The 17,619-nt window shown below is 33.3% G+C and overlaps 2 protein-coding genes across 2 annotated transcripts in view; one reads left to right on the top strand and one right to left on the bottom strand.

The window, feature by feature from the left end:
* Window positions 1-7,563, top strand: part of LOC106468113 (protein CLEC16A homolog) — a gene marked incomplete at its 5' end in the record, with an annotated part of 29,459 nt that extends 21,896 nt beyond the window's left edge. The window contains 3 exons of the mRNA XM_022396424.1: window positions 1,156-1,456; window positions 2,857-3,233; window positions 3,612-7,563. Coding sequence (XP_022252132.1) covers window positions 1,156-1,456; window positions 2,857-3,233; window positions 3,612-4,337 — 1,404 coding nt within the window. The remainder of the gene's footprint in view (window positions 1-1,155; window positions 1,457-2,856; window positions 3,234-3,611) is intronic.
* A 59-nt stretch (window positions 7,564-7,622) lies between these two features.
* Window positions 7,623-10,851, bottom strand: LOC106468115 (thioredoxin, mitochondrial-like). The gene is made up of 3 exons (XM_013928526.2): window positions 10,528-10,851; window positions 8,428-8,551; window positions 7,623-7,852 (listed from the first exon to the last, which is right to left on the bottom strand). Exons 1-3 carry the CDS (start codon window positions 10,749-10,751, stop codon window positions 7,727-7,729), a joined length of 474 nt encoding a protein of 157 aa, XP_013783980.1. The 5' UTR covers window positions 10,752-10,851; the 3' UTR covers window positions 7,623-7,726.
* Window positions 10,852-17,619: the final 6,768 nt, after the last annotated feature.

The raw sequence follows: 17,619 nt of genomic DNA, 5'->3' as shown, positions 1-17,619 counted from the left end.
AAACTCCATAAAGAAAGTGTTTGGGTGCCTCACAAACTCTCCGATAATCATTGTTTCCAACGTGTGAACGTTGCTTCGTCTCTTCTGGCACGTAAAGAATGGAGACTATTTCACTTAATAAATGTTTTGTTTTAATATACAAGTTGTTCGGGTTTTTCATCTAAAAAAAAAGCAACATTAATTTTTTGACGACCTAATATGTTATGCACAAAAAATAAGATTTTTCAATAAAGAATTTTTGCTAGAGATTTCTCTGTGAATTTAAACAGCTTTTACTGAGTTTGAATGAAAGGTGATTTTCATGCTAAGAATAGAAATACCTCTTTTCATCATACAGTTTCCATATTTAACTTGCATAACCACTAGATCCTCCTAAATGAATATCAAGAGTATTTTTTGGTAAAACTGTATACTTATCTATTATTTTTGTACCCTAACACTAACGGTAACAAAATTTTCAATTTATAGTAAAATGAAAAATTGAAAAATATAAAATAAATTCAAAAATTTTTTTTATTTTTGATAATGACTGCAGATCGTAACAGATAATTACAATTATTTATCCTAAAAGCTTCAGTCTTCCAACTTTTTCATAAACTATGTCTAGTTAGTGTAACAAACAAATAAATCATCAGTGAGAGGTTAGAGTAAACAAACTATTAAGCTGCGCCATGCATACTTAGAAGATAGATCACAAGAATCTTTTTTTCATTCAAACTTTCATAGCTAACCTAATAAGTTCCTGTTTTTACGTGTTAGTTACTTTTGATAGTTTAATATAAGACAGTGACTGTGGTTCATAGTTTAATGTAAGATAGTGACTTTGGTTGATAGTTTAATATAAGACAGTGACTGTGGTTCATAGTTTAATGTAAGATAGTGACTTTGATTGATAGTTTAATATAAGACAGTGACTGTGGTTCATAGTTTAATGTAAGACAGTGACTGTGGTTGGTAATTTAATATTTACTAATTAATTATAAATTCAGAACATTGTTGCTTTTGGTATAATATTGTAAATCAGCAGTACTTGCAAGGCCCCAATGGTTTCAGCTGATAATAAAAACTTCATTTTAGTTGCAATACTCCATTTGTTTGTAAAGTGAGTGGTTGGCACTTCCTTGCAGGACTTCATCACTGGTTTTTTGTTGGTAGGGTATTGAAGTTGCTGGGGACAAAGATGATAGCCGATGTCTCCATCTCACTGTCCATCATCCTGCATCATCAACAGGAGCTTCTGGAAGAAATGGACGAACACCCCTTCTTGCTGCCAAGTTTGTATTTGATGATCATATCAGATGCATGGCAGCTAAGCAGCGTCTTACGAAAGGACGACTCAAGTCTAGGCAGAGAAAATTACAACAAATAGGCAAGCTATTAGAACTCCCTGATCATACTCAACCTCACCTACATCCAGGATTGCACATAATGCGAGAAGACCATGAACATTCTTCTGGTACGGGTATATATTTTTGTTCCATTATTTTATAGAATGCTAGAATTTTCGAATATTTCTTTAAAACATTACATATATTAAAAGAGAACAATCTTATAATCATACTTGTGAAGTTTCAGCATCATATATATTGTTAAGCAATAAACAGTATTAATTAAGATATTATAATCTGCTCTGATATTTTAGTTAACGTGCACAGATTACTAAATGAAAATTTCATAGGAATTGCATTAAAGTATCTAGAATTATATATGCTTGTGTGTGTGTGTATATATATATATATATATATATATTACTGTTGGTGCAACTAAGACATCATAGTTGTGGCAAACTTGTAAATATGGCTCCTTTTTGTATCATTAGAAGAATGTGATACACTAGGGTTGTATCAGGTAAATAATGTGATACACTGGGGTTGTATCAGGTTAAGAATGCAGTACACTGGGGTTATATCAGGTTAATAATGTGATACACTGGGGTTGTATCAGGTAAATAATGTGATACACTGGGGTTGTATCAGGTAAATAATGTGATACACTGGGGTTGTATCAGGTAAATAATGTGATACACTGGGGTTGTATCAGGTAAATAATGTGATACACTGGGGTTGTATCAGGTAAATAATGTGATACACTGGGGTTGTATCAGGTAAATAATGTGATACACTGGGGTTGTATCAGGTAAATAATGTGATACACTGGGGTTGTATCAGGTAAATAATGTGATACACTGGGGTTGTATCAGGTAAATAATGTGATACACTGGGGTTGTATCAGGTAAATAATGTGATACACTGGGGTTGTATCAGGTAAATAATGTGATACACTGGGGTTGTATCAGGTAAATAATGTGATACACTGGGGTTGTATCAGGTAAATAATGCGATACACTGGGGTTGTATCAGGTAAAGAATGCGATACACTGGGGTTATATCAGGTAAAGAATGCGATACACTGGGGTTATATCAGGTAAAGAATGCGGTACACTGGGGCTGTATTAGGTAAAGAATGCGGTACACTGGGGCTGTATCAGGTAAATAATGCTGTACACTGGGGTTGTATCAGGTTAAGAATGCGGTACACTGGGGTTGTATCAGGTTAAGAGTGCGGTACACTGGGCTTGTATCAGGTTAAGAATGTGATACACTAGGAACTTTACAAATTAAAATCTATCAGTAAGATTCTTTTATGTTAACAAATTTGATATATTAAAAGTATTTCAGATCAAAAGTTTATCAAAATTCTAATTGAGAAAACGATACACTAAGATTGTTTTTCAACTGCAGGAATTAAAGGGAACTGAATAAAAAGTACATCAGATTTGTTTTAGGTTCAAAATATTATAGGCTAAAATTTCATCAAAGAGCTAGATGAGATAAGACTGATTCTTCTGTATTTCAGCCATACAAAGAAGTCATTCTCAAGATATGGGTTTTCGCAGTAAAACATCTTCTCCTTGTGGTAGTCAAGGCCCTTATCGACCACTTTTTACATCCATGAATCGAGTGCCAGGATTTGCTACCATGATAAAGCGTGAACAGTGTTACGTGTCCAACTCGACTCACTGTGAATCTGGAACAGTCGAAAGACAACGCAGACAGAGTGGAAGCCCTTCAGCAAATCGACGAAATCACTCAGTTTCAAGATCCAAAGAGAGTTCCTCGAGACTGCAACAAAATAGTAGTTCTGAAGATATTCCACTAGATGACATGTCTAAATCATGGTCTCGTCACAGTAGCCCTAACTTAAGGAGACAAAGTGCTTCTGGCTTACCAAAGGTAAAATGTTTGTTTTATTAAACTTCTAATTATTGTGTTGCTTCTGTAAGATGGATATTTTTTAATAATTGATTATATAAAGTACAAGTGTTGAATTTACAGAAAAATGCACATTATTTAGCAAACTATTAAATGGAGTTAACATGATAGATTTTTATCAGTCTTTGATTGAATATACCATATAAGGTATACAAAAGCAATCAAAATTTATTAATAAAACAGAACAGACACTGTAAAATTTGGATTTGTAAACCTTTTTAAGAAAATCACAGATTAGTAGTTATTTTGTTCTCGTGTATGAAAGTGCAAAAACATATATAATTTAATCTATATTGATGTTAGTGGGTCATTTTATTAACTGATTTCAGTATATTTCAGGCCAGGATCAGTGCTCCACCTAACTTAGCGTATGTATCATCTACTGGTATTGCCACTCCTCCTTTCTCTGGTAGATTAACTGCCTCTTCAAAAGACAGTGAAGGCTTAGACAAGAAGTCCACTGTAGAATCAGGATACAAAAATGGTACTGAAGAACCATTTCAAGAGTGTACCACTCCTAAAACCTTGAGACCTGCTGAAACACCTCCAACATCACTGGTTACCGGACCAGAATGTGAAGAGTCTACTTCATATACTGTACCACACTTATTACCACCATCTGGTTCACAACTATATCACAAATATGAGGTTGTTTTACAAAATGGATTGTACAGTGAAGTAAACCCAGAAAGCCCTTCTAGTCCATGCATTAAACCTTGCTGTATGAATGAGGCCTCATTTGCCGAGAAACAGGTGACCACAGCAAATCAAGAGAAATCCCTGGAGCTTTTGGAAAGATCTGCAGAGATGCACTCAACAACTCCAAACGTTTCTGAAGGTTTGGATCAATCATCTTCACAGGAACTGATGTCTTCAAATACTGGAAAAATTGACTGTTCTATGAGGGATTCAAAACATGTTGCAAGTGTGGATATAATGACGGGGTTAGTTCCTGCAGCATCTCATGACAGCATTGAAAAACAGGTTGTGGAGAAGGGTGATACAACAGAATTAGGAAAAAGATCCAATAAAACTTCAAGTAAAGGTGCCGTGCACACAGTGTAGAGATTATTATATGTTTCAAAAAACTTATTTTCTCTAGCTTGTTGTCAGTGAACATGAAATGTGTTTATTAAAAACTAGAATATCAGTTACTAGTTGTTGGATTAGAAGTTCTTGTAAATGTTGTTTAGTAGTACATGAGGATTAGAAGAGACATGATTTGTATAAAGGGCTTTTGCAGGAGAGATTGTTCAGACCTTACTTCCTGTTGGTGATAAGAATGCTCAACTTAATATAACACTTTATGCTGATTTACCTTGTTAGTCAACATTAAGTGATCTTGTTTAGGTCCTCCTTTTGTAATGTTTAGAGTTATATTTCTGATGCCACATCATTACATAAACTGCTGACCACCCAACACTTAGTCACGCCAGATCAGAAGGCTTCGGCATAGAGTCCAAAAATATTGTTGTTGCCCATAATAATGTTTTAGGATAAACTTCCAATACCTTAAACCATAGCATGAGTTGAAGAACATGCCTTACCTAGTTACGAACTTCAGAAATTTAATTTATGGTTATCAGTAGCAAATCTCAAAGCCATAACTAAATGATATCTTTTTATTTCTGTAAATGAGTTAACATGGAAATTATGTCACATTTGCTTCTTATATATTTTTGGTATTATTGGAAGCATGAGAACTGAAAACTGTCCTTCATTTCAATTGTGTATCATTTGTATTAGTAGGTTTCACTCAACTTATGTGCTCCATATTTTACCCAGTAAATATTTGTAAGACATGTACAGAATGAACAACCTTCTAGTCTGTTCTGAAAATTTTAGTAGTTTAGAACTATTACGAAAAGGTTATTTTAAATGCTAAAATCATAATTTGCTTGTGTAAAAGTCCTCACTTAATTCTGCTAATGTCATTATTTTTATTTATTATTTTAAAAAAATGGATTCTTCCAGTAAAGGTGCTGTATCTTCTGGAATTAACCAGATTTAACTTGCAAATTTTTTTCATCTCCATTTTGACACATTAAATGTACTGCCAATCCTGTGGGTGGCAATCATCATGTAAATACTAGAACTTTAGCTTGTTTTTCCACTGAAGATGAAATAAAAGGGGTTTAAACTAATGTACACACTTGTGAAGAAAAATGTACTTAGGCAAAAAGTAATAACTGTTTACTGTATCTCTTCTTAGTGACATTGAATACACAGTGCATATGTGTGTGTGTGTGTGTTGATTGTATGAAGCTTTAGTAATAAAAGTAATTGCACCAAGCTATTTATATTTGCATTAACAAGTAATTGTTACTTTAATAATGAGGAATCAACTTTTTAGAAAATAAAAGTTTTGAGATGGCTTAACTGGGTAATGAAAAAAAACTATTTTAAATGTACGACATTTGAACAAGATTTTGTAATCATCAGGTACCTGTAGATGACAATCTTCTCGAAACGTCATACCTATATAAAGTTTTTTTTGCATTACCCAGTTAAGCTATCTCAAAACCTTTACTTGTCAATTTAGTTTTTTTTAGGTATACACTAAAAAAACAGGATACATGTTTTAATATTTCATTGCTCTGAAAGCTGAATCTTGTAAATTTAGAAGTTTGAAAGGGAATACTTTTTTCGTAATGGTGGTACAAAATTTCCAACTCTTGTATAGTGCTCTACAGGGGAACATGTCCCCCATGGCATATATATGTATCATATTACAACAAATATTAAAATAGATAATTTTATGCAAGAAATATGTAAGTGCTGAATTTTTAGATTTGTGAAAAGTTGTAGAGAGGTTTTTTATTCTTAAAATATTACAAAGCATGATAGAACAAAATTATAGTTTAATATTATGTTAAGTAACTGAAAACAAACTGAAAGTGATACATCAGTTGATTTTTTTTAAGGTTTTAGTTAGTAATAACTTGTCAAGTTATACATTACTAGGGAAACCATTTCCCAGTTATTTATAATTTAGTTTTAATATTAGCAATAACAGTTAACTGATGGGCTATCTGCCAGAGTTGTAGATATGACATTTTTTCATCCCTACTTTCACTCTTCTCGAGAAATGTCCATGAGAAAATTAATAGGCAAGAATAATGTAATGTATTTGTGTAGGTTTCAAATATCAAATCTAGAGGAGGATGAGGTGTTGTACTATAGTAGTGTAAATGGTACACGTACCAGGTGTAAAAACTATATATAAAAAAAGATATACTTTTATAAAGTAAAACAAAAATGATTTGAGAAATATATGGAGACTATTAAAGAAAAATAGATTTTTTTTTATAACTGTCACCACAATCTAATAAAGTGTTGCAAGTTGTTTTCACAGTTCAGTCCTTAGCATATTTAATACACATAAGAACAAATTTTCCTTCTTATTTCTGGTGCTGCAACATACTAGTCTTACCTACAGTTGAGCTAACTACAGAAACTATTTATTACACGTCAAATTCAAGCTTTTACATTGTATCACAAAATGTATGCATTCATGGCAACTTTCATTTCTTCGAAAAATACAAATGATTGGTTCAAGTATTTCTTTCAAACTACCTTCACTGGAATTCTATTTGGCCACTTAATTCTTTTCCCTTTACAATAATATTAACTTCTGTGCATTTTTGTATGTGTGTGTGTTAGTAATAATAATAGTTAAAACATAACGTGCATTTCACACATATTAATGGCTTTTAGTTATTGAAGGTAGTATTAATAAATCTACAGGTAACACAATGATATGGTTAAATAATCCTGAAATTCTTGTTTGCAAGTTTACTAAAAGTAAGAATTGGTACTATTTACATTTGTTTCTTATCAAATTTATGTACTTTAGACAATGTTGTCAACTAACAACTACTTTGTGTTGTTAACATTATGCTTATGTTTAATAATAAGCTGAGTATTTATTTTTACTCCTCTAAATTGAATAAATAAAGATTAACATTTCTTTAACACCATTGACTTGGTAACCTCTGTACAATGAAGTTTTATTTTCAAATCTATAAAGTTGCTAATTGTCTTTTACTTGATAACATATACTGACCAAGAGAATAAAATAAAGCTACTAATATGAAGAAAAGTAAGCTCAAAACTTGAAATATGATATGAAAATTTAACTTATTACTATAGCAGTAACATGTTGTAATCTTCAGGTAGCTGATCATCAATAGAAGGGAAATAACTAATAAATTCCTACTCTTTTTATATTAAAATGTATTAAACCTTGAAAGACTGTAGCTATAATACAAATAAAAACCATTCAAAAGTTCATATTAATTGGTGTGTTCAATCTTAAATGTATTCATAAAACATTTTACAATAAGAATATAATGTTACTAAAACTTTATTATTATTTCAAGTTATTTCTACATAAAATACAGTTCTACTCAATCCTTTTGTACAATATATGTTGAGAAACAACTAATATGCATTTAAAAGTCAGATGGCCCAATTAACTTATCCACAAAACTCTCTAATTTATCTTCATCTAGAACTCCAACAAATTGGTCTAAGACTTTTCCATCTTTGATCCCTACTACAGATGGAACAGCTGAAACCTTAAAAATAGACAAAAAAAAATTACAGTGTCTGCTTCTTTTTAATTTGAAATATATATACATATGTATTATACAACTAAATTCAAAAAGTACACCATAAACAGATACGAAAAATTATACTTATTACAGAACACTACTGTGGTGATAACACCCAAAAATTGGAAGGCATATTTCATCTTTCATATGAAGGTGAGAAACTAGTCATGGAAAAAAATAGGTGTATACATCCATATTGGGTTTAGATTACCATTCACCTGCTGGAATTCACTATGAGTATAATATTAACCTTGCATTAGAGAATTATTTCTATATAACCTTCCTATATAGAATATGATGAAATTACCCAACCACAACCCATGTTAGGATTTTAAATTTCTTAAACTTCTATAAATGTACTACAAAAATTTGTAAGTTGTACTGTGTTACCTGCCTTTACAGTACAATGAAACGTAATATAATCACCTGTACAATTTAAAGTAACTAGCTATTGGATGTTAGTCTTTCCAAGCTCGTTATTGTTAGGGTTAGTGTCATATAATTAAACTTGTTAAACAACAGAGAAAAATTAAGCTTACTCCATATTCCATAGCTAATTCTGTAAGATTATCAATATCTACTTTAGCAAGGTGAACCTTGTCTCCTTTAGAATCTATTACTTTTTCTAGTCTCGGACCAAGCAGTTTACATGGTCCACACCACCTGAAAAACAAAATGAAAATAAAAAAAAACTGCAAAACATTATTCTTATATGCACCAAAAAAAATTCTAGATGTTTTCTCAAACACTGCACTCAGTCAACTCAAAATTTAAAACAATTTGCATAGTTATATTTGGTGAAATTGTATTCAAGATTTTATGTTGCTCACAGAAACTAATGTGAATTTATAATTTCTATTGAATTTGCATAAGTAAAAGCATCTACACAGTGAATTTTCTTTTACATGTACCAAATTGCATATTGAGAACTGAATCTGCCTAAGTAGGGAAAACAAGCATTACACGTTTATTTCATACATCTAGTAATGTTTTCATTAGTACCATACATATAATTTTTTTCAACCCTTAACACTTCAGTTAAATGTGAACTTCTGCATCAAAAATTTAAAACTGATGATGTATAAAAATTCATCCTTACTTAAGCCTAGAAAATACCATTTACAACATAACTAGTAGCAGTAAAAATAAGCCTTAGGCATGAGATTATATTTAAAAAAATTGAAAGTGTATTTGTATTTCAAGGTTTAATAAATTTAAATTTATCATTTAAACAAATTTTACTGACAATTGAATAATGTATGGCATATCTTTTTGAAGTAACTTTCAAATGATTTATACACAAGATTAAAGAACGAAACATCTTATGGTCCAGACATCAGTTGCCTCATGCTTTTGGAATTGGTATTTATAAAAAATAAGGAAGAATCTGTCCTGCAATTTTCATGCCTAGTGTTACTTCATGAAGGAAACTAACCTTATTAGTTCATGAATACTAGCCTGAAGCCTAATCTTCTTTGTTTTCACCATAAAATAACATGCTCCATTTTTGTGTTTTTACAATATTATTTACAAGAAATTTGGCTCGTACTGTACATTTGGTTCAACTTAAAAATTAATGTGCTCTAACTCTAAAAGTTAGTTTTGGCCTGGAAAGTGTACGTATAAAACCTACAATAATACTACATGAAGCATTCTACTAACCATAAGTAAGTTCAAATTATGATAACCCACATGCATTATCTTGCATTTATTATAATTAAAACCCATTTGCCATTTGTTTGCCCAACTCACTAAATGATCTAAATCCTTTTGTAAATCAGCAGCATCCTCTTTACAGGGAGCTACACCCAAGACATAAATATCATCTGCAAATTTAAGTAATTTATTTATTCCATCCAGCCACCCTTTTGTCCAATTTGCTAACTTATCCTTCACACCTAGATATAATTGTTTTACAAGCCTTTTATGTGGCACCTTTTCAAAGGCTTTCTAAAAATCCAGATACACCAAATCTACACCCATACCCTCATCTATATAAGCAGTAACATTTTCAAAGAATGTCAAAAGATTTTCTCTTAGTGAAACCATGTTGACTATCCAATAAAATTCTAAACTTTGTTAAATGGCTTTGGAAAGCACCTGTTATCAGACTTTCCAAAACTTTTCCCACAACTGATGTAAGACTAATGGGCCTATAATTAACAAGACAATTTTTACCATCTCCCTTGAAAAGAGGAGTGACATTAACTAACTTCCAATCCTCTAGTACCTGACCACTATACAACTTACAAGGACTTTAAAAACCAAGTTCTCAACATACTAATTCTCTCAAGACTTAAACTTATTCACATTTGTAGTAAATACTAAAACAGAAATATCAGTGTGGTTTATTTCAGAATATAATTTATACATTGTTACAAGTTGTAACTTAGTCCTAGGTTTACAACAACACTGAGAAAACTAGACAAACATAATGTAAATTGGCAATGAGTGATGTGTTAATAATAATATTAATAATAACGCTATTTACAATAATGAATAAAAAATTAAAATCTAAGTTTAGATGCTGAAATTATTGTATTTCATTTTCAGTATTTGTAATTTGTAGGCTTATCTGCTCTACCTGTTTACTCTTCAGGTTTTATAACCTAAGCCTCTGAAATTTTCACTTTACTTACGTAGCATGAAAGTCAACAATAACAGGTACATTTGATTTAAGGACTCTATCTTCGAAGTCCGCATTATCCTGAACATTGAACGAATCCCACAAACATGAAGACGATGCAATAGATCTGTGTTTCTGTCCTGTCGTCAAACGTAAACCAACATTAGAAGTTGATCTAAAGAAACATCTTACAGTCTTTACAGAACGGCTGAAACACAAAAAAGCTGGCAAATTCATGATTAAAACAGGCAAAATTTTAAATCTTGATTAACGCAATAAGCACCAGGTTGGCAACAGAATTTTCTGTTCCAATCCACAAAAATTCACGAGTAACTAATGCAAATTATTGTATGTAAGTATCGTCACTAGAGGGCAAAGAATAGACGCGAGAATCCAAAAAAATTCGAATAGTTAAATATTAGAAAGAAGTCCTTTAAAAAATCACACAAGGTTTTATCTTTTGTACAGAGTAAAACTTTTGTTTATTTTGTTCACAAGGTTTTACTATATTTATCTGAAAACGCTCTGGACAAAATAAAGAAAACTTATGCTCTGTACAACCGATAAAACCATAGTTTATTTTTATCTCTTATGGATAAAACCTTATGTGGAATTCGAATAATAAATAGAATAAATTAACATTATTTCTAGAGGTAGTGAAATATATATACGTGCATCTGCCTTTACATTGTTCAAGCAAATGTGTTTAGATAATAAGTATCAAGCTATTCTTTATATATGAAATATATATCAAAACTCACCTAACATAGCCCCGACAGCAAGTCATCCAATGGAGCCGTGGTGGTCTGGCGAATAATTCCGTTAATTCGGTTCTTAAAAGGGCCTTTCAAGCTCATACTAGATCCTCTCATAATTAATGCATCTCTTTTTCTAATTGTTCTGACAGATCTCGTCGCTTTAGTAGATGGTCTTCTTCACAATTATGAAGTGCCCAGGCCTCCGTCCACCTGGCTGCCAGGTCTAAGAAGTGGTGTTTTAACACCATTATCTGCTGAAGCTTGAATAGTTGTTATATTTCTGTTGTCTCAGAAGTAATGGCAGGGAACACCACTAGTGGAATGGTAGAGGTAGACGCCCTGGTACCACAGGTGGTCTTTTCAACACCAATGTTATCACAGTATTGGCTGCCATTTGGGAGTTTCAATTAGCATGGCATGAAAAAGTAGTGGAGGTGGCTGAAAGGGTGGTTGCATCAGACCTGCTTGTTTAAACACTAGGTGGGGAACAGTCCAATCAAAGTTGAACAATAAGCATGCTGCTGGAATGTATGACTGCCAGATCCAGTCTCCAATCTGGAAGGTACTCTTCCTGGCTGTCTTGATGAATCATCTTTTTTGTATATGGTAGTCTTACCTAGTTCCCAGCATGAAGACTCGAGTGTGTCCACCATGGCTATTCTCAGCCATTCCACATATAGCTAAAGGCATTGAAGTGCTTTAGGACTAGAAGGTGGGTCATACAACAGGTCTACAGGGAGCATTGTTTTGAACCCAAACATGAGCATGTCACTAATCATTACACATGGCAGGTGTTCATTCCAATTGCCTTTACCATGATTCACAAACACTGAAAGCATCACTTAAACATCTGTAACACTAATTCACCTACTGGGAAGTGTATTGTGAACACTGAGCATCTTGCACAACTCTAAGAACAACTGGTTGTTGAAGTTTGTTCCATGGATAGCTCTAGGTGTGCTTAAATCTGTTATACACTGTTCTGCTAACACATCAGCAATGGACTGTGTTAATGTGTCAATCAATGGATGTGCTTTGGTCCACTTTGTGAAGTAGTCAATAGTGACAAGACATATTGAGTATCTCTCTTGGTCTCTAAGAAGGGACCAGCAATGCCCAGGCAATTCTTCAGAAGATAGAACTATTAATATTTTGCTGGAGTTTGTCCTATCAAGCTCATACGTTTTTACATTGCAGTGCTGACACCAATGGTCTACAACACAACTGAAACACATTCATCAAAATAATTGTCGAATGTTGATGAGACTGTAGATAACACCATGGTAAACTCCAATCCTTGCATAATGCAGGGTTTGGAAAATCTAATTTTGCAAGAGGCAGGGTATCAGGAATTGCAGTACTGGCCAACTCTAACATCGTAGTATGCAATCGTATTGGTACAAAACACCACAGTACATCTGTAAATGCTCATACAAATACCACGGACTGCATGTGCCTGCAATCAGCTACTCAACTGGTGCTGGGTGTTTGCTACTTTGCTGCATGGCAAGGAGCATTCATATTTGTTCAGAGTCTCTCAATTGCTCTTCACGGAGCTCTTGAGTGGTGGGTTTTGGTAGCCAGTCATCTGTGAAATTACAGACTGGATAGCTTTGTATTGAAATCGTAAATGGTCATTGTTTGAGCTTGGTGTCCCAGATCAGGACAGTCAACAAATGAACAATGCCTCACCTTGTGGTGAGACATCCACATTTCCATTTTGAGCTCCTAGGTGATTTATGGGTTTCATATTCTCAAAACATTGTGATCCAATGTATAATCATCCCTTTCAGGTTTTTAAAGTTAACACACTGTGTCACAGATTTAACCCCAAAGCAATCCATAGGGCAGAATTCAAATCTCGAATCAGACAGCCAATTGAGAATTGGGTAAATGGTTCAAGAAGACCGTATAAGAAAACATTCTAGGGTATACCTCATGCAGATTGCAATGAAATACACATCAAAAAGTTTAATGATGAGCTGCTGAGTAAACCATTGCAGCACCACATGTATCTGAGGAAAATTTCATCTCTCATGGATGCAGTTCTTGTGGCAACACAGTTTGAAGTGGCCACATAGGACTATGCACTGTAGCATAAAAGGAAACTAGCAACAGTTGCAGCTACAGCTGCAGAATCAGATGCAGCTCCAACAGAGTCTCCAGGGTTCTTGATGGACCTAAGTCTTAAAAGTCTATATCCTGCTGCCAGACAATACCAATGAATATGGGTACCATTTAGAGCAAACCACAACAGTTGTATTTAACTACTCCAGTTAGTTTAAACTAATGGTGCTTGAGTTGGGATGTGTCACTGCTTTAAGCAAATGCAGAAGTCAGCTCACCCTTGATCTTATGGTGGTCTGTTAAAAAAAACATGGACTAAATATCTTGTTGTATGTGCTGATGAAAATACATAGATGTCAGGTTGAGTTGCTATTGTATATTGAAGCCACCAAGGCCTTACTCGACTTTGATATATATCAGAAACTCCATGAAAAGTCACCACTTCATCTTTGCAATGTTGTATGCCAAGTAAAACTAGTTGTCTCTGGTCTAATTACAGGCATTGGTATTGGTATCTTAAAGATGGACCTACTATAGAAATATCAGCCAGTTTTACTTGTTCAACAGGTAATCTGCAGTACTGTGACAAAACTACCCAATCCTGACCATATTGGGCCAAAGAACAGTAGACTACAAGTGTATATGTTGAGAATTATGTAATAATGCCACCATATGTACTAATTGTGTATTGTGGTGTACTATAAAAGCAGTCTAGTGCACGGCATATGTCTGCAGCATTGATATAACTGATTCAAAAACATTTGTTTTCTGTCTGGAAAGCAGGATGCACTAGCTCAAACAGTAATCTATCCAATTGAATGTCTGGATATGTTGGAAGATCCCCATTACTTCAATACACGATAACTGCTGATAACTGAGAAATTGAGATGAATGATGAGAGTAGGCTGAAGACTGCTTTCAGCAGCCTGAAAAGATTGTATGAATTACAAGTCATACACATGGATATTTCTAAAGGCTGATGTAGCTTACATATAGAAGACTGAAATGGAGTAGATATCTTATATTTGCATTCAAGTTTTTCTTCCCATGATTCGAGCTACTGCTTAGAACCTGAGATTGGTATTTCAATGCATCAAGTATGTAGGTTTACAATTAAGACCAGGAAATTGTGAAAGTGTGCATTCATGTGTATAGAAGTGGAGTTGCTAAGTTATATAATAGGCATGGATGGAATGTCCACAGAACCTCTAATTATTACAGTGGTGAACGACTAGCTTCAACCTGAGACCAAATTGGAATTCCACAGCCTTTTAGGTTTTATGTTGTATTATTATTAATGGTTTATGCCCTGTTTCTCTAAGATAGCTACCTACTATGTTCATTGACAAGGGCTAATACATAGGAATTTAAAAGCATCTTTCAGTCCTTGACTTATCATTATCAACCTTTCTATTTGTTCAAAACACAGATACCAGTGAAAATAGAATGAGAGTGGTACAATATGGTATGAAGTGTGTAATCAAATATGCAAATCATGTGCTGATTGCTCTTAAGTAACAATACTATACGACAAAGAAATAACTGCTTGTAGATGTAGTATTTGTAAAATATTACCCCCGCTACTTGTATAATAAGCAATTCAGGTTCATAAGTCCAGAAGATATGTATGAGTGCACAAGTACAAATTCAATGTAAGGCCTGCCCAGGTTAACAAAATGAAAACATTAATGGATTATCTTACCAGCAAGTACAATCATGCCTATTTTTTTTTTTTTTTTTTGCTAATTCGGCTCATGGATACTGTCTAACTCATGGCAGAAACGATTATGAGGAACCATGAGTGATGACAATTCTGCATTTGGGTGGATATGAAGAATGGCAAATGAAGAATTCCCAGAAGAGCAACCGAAGGACCCAGACATAGTTTGGGCACTTTTTATGTGCAGTGAGCTAAACCATGTCCATCACAAAGTGGCATAACTACTATATGGCTATGAGTGTGGAATGGTGTGTTGAAGATCTTTATGAACCACAGAGCTATGGTAGCCAACTTATGAGGCAATTGATCTCCAGAATTCCAAGGGAAAAAATACTTTAGACATTGTATAATGCAAAAAAGGAAAGTTGCCAGGAAGTGGCATTCACAGTTTTCTTGTTTTTTTTGTCACCTTCATGTAAAGACAATGAGTAATGGTTTAGACATTGTACCATGTGTGCTGTCCAAAGTAGAAACTGAATGAATCAAGGAAACTATGTCGGAAAGCTGTAGGTTATCCTCTTGAACTGTTGATGAAAGATGAGAATTTTGACAAACCAATAAGTTGGAAGGATATTGCACATTTTTCATTCCGAGCAGCACCTAGATGGCGTTTTGAAACAGATGTTAGTGGAAATTTGTCGATAAAAGCTTCCCGGGCATATGTGGAATCTTGTATTTAAGCTGACACGAATTTGTATTGTGTCACCATCTGATGGTCTGATAGGGTCATGCCAGTCTTTATGAAATGTAATACAAAAGCTATGCTGTAACCAAGCATGAAAAATTGATATAGACTCAATTGACGTAGATTGAAATCAAGTAAAATGTATAACATTTTGAAATACTTTTGATGGATTAATTTTTCATGTTTATGTTATGCCGTGGATACTTCACGATCTCTAGATAGAATTATTGGGACAAACATAAGGATTTGGGCTGTTTGCTATGTGATGATAGTGAAAATAAGTTTTGATGTTATTCCTTTTGAGGTTAGTGCATTGTATTGATCGAATATACATGAATTTTGTCGCTGTTAACATGAAATATAATTGGGGTGGATGTTAATGGCAGGAATATACCATTTCTGCTTATTTCTGTCCATGATTACTTTTATTTTTATGACATCATTTGAGTTAGAGAAAGCTTCTTTTTTGGTGGTGCATGAGGTTTTACACGTGCTTTAGTGGAAGTTGGTGAGCCTGAGTGCCAAATGGCATCAGTTGCTGAGGAAGTCAGGTTAGCTAACGAATGGTGAGTCATACTCTGCATTATTAATATGTAACAATGAATACCTATGTGCGATGGTAGAGGTATGTTCTTTGTTTATATGCATAAACCAGTTTGTGTAAATTTAATTACGTACACGAATTTAATATAAATGAGAGTTTAGCTTTTCAGGCAAAATAAAGATATAGGCTTAAAATATTGAGATGTGATATGTTTGGTAAATATACAGTCTTAAGCTTAAATTGTACTTAGAAATAAGCACGGTGTTTTTTTAATACAGTTAAAGGATATATAGAGTTTGATTCTAAACTAGAATATTCATAACCATGTTATTTATTATTTCCAATGCTGTTGGTGAAGGGATATCTAGAAACTGAGACAACTGGGATCTTTGTAGATTTTACAAAGTTAAATAATCATTAATTGTCCATCCAGAATAAAGTGAAACATACTGTAGTTTTGGTTTATAAATGTCTTGTATTTGTACTTTTATGATGAAACAATTCACAGATGCTACCGAATGTTTTAAAGTTTGATCTGTATATTCTAATATGTTTAACTTTTGCAATTCAGTCTTGTCATGTGTTTAGCTGACCAGCATAGTAACTGTGTTTCATTTTAGTTTAATTTTGATGTTGTTCATTTGAAATACATTTTGAGTTATATTTATTTTATTACTGCTGTAAATTGTTGTTGGAGTTTTATGTTACCTTTGTTTTCTTTGTGCATGTGTAATAACGTGTTAAACGTGACCCGAGGAAGATGATTACCGTAAGTTGAGGCCTTCTAGTTAACTTTTTGATTTGACTTGTAATGTTTAACTTCGAAGAAAGAACCTAAGAGATCATGAGATAAAAAAAAGGGGGGCGAGGTGCTATTAATATCATCATATCTTACCATTACAAAACAAGTTAAGGATATATTTTTATTCAAATATATTATTATTATTATTATTTTAATTTTGTAGGTGTTGTACATGTAGTAAGTATTTTCCTGTTAAACCACATGTAAAAAGGTCGTAAATATACACTAATCTGCTTGCTAAGGCAAAATTTCACACTACAAATGAAATCCCATAGAAGCTTGTACCAGCTTTTCTCTAACGTGAGGTACGGTAAGCTCATTTTAAGAGTGAAACAGATACATGTGCAAATTAGCATAGATTTTGAGATTCTCTCCCTTGAACATGTATATTTGAAACAGTCGTTGACGTAGTTAATCTAATAGATTGTGGGATACCACACTATGGATTAGATCTAATATAAATCTTTGTCTTTGTTTGGTCTAAACGTTTCAATTCTGCACTCTAACCACAGTTACCAGTTACAGTATA

This window comes from Limulus polyphemus, unplaced genomic scaffold (genome assembly GCF_000517525.1).
Source record: "Limulus polyphemus unplaced genomic scaffold, Limulus_polyphemus-2.1.2 Scaffold2878, whole genome shotgun sequence".
In the NCBI taxonomy this organism is placed as follows: Eukaryota; Metazoa; Arthropoda; class Merostomata; order Xiphosura; family Limulidae; genus Limulus; species Limulus polyphemus.
Note: the sequence above shows the minus strand (reverse complement) of the source record. Positions and strands in the feature narration are given on the sequence as shown.

Coding starts and splice junctions, on each gene's coding strand:
- LOC106468115 (XM_013928526.2), bottom strand. CDS start 10,751: ATGAATTTGCCAGCTTTTTTGTGTTTCAGCCGTTCTGTAAAGACTGTA. Junction 8,552..10,527: donor ATTGTTGACTTTCATGCTAC/GTAAGTAAAGTG, acceptor TTTGTTTTTCAG/GTGGTGTGGACCATGTAAAC. Junction 7,853..8,427: donor AATTAGCTATGGAATATGGA/GTAAGCTTAATT, acceptor TCTATTTTTAAG/GTTTCAGCTGTTCCATCTGT.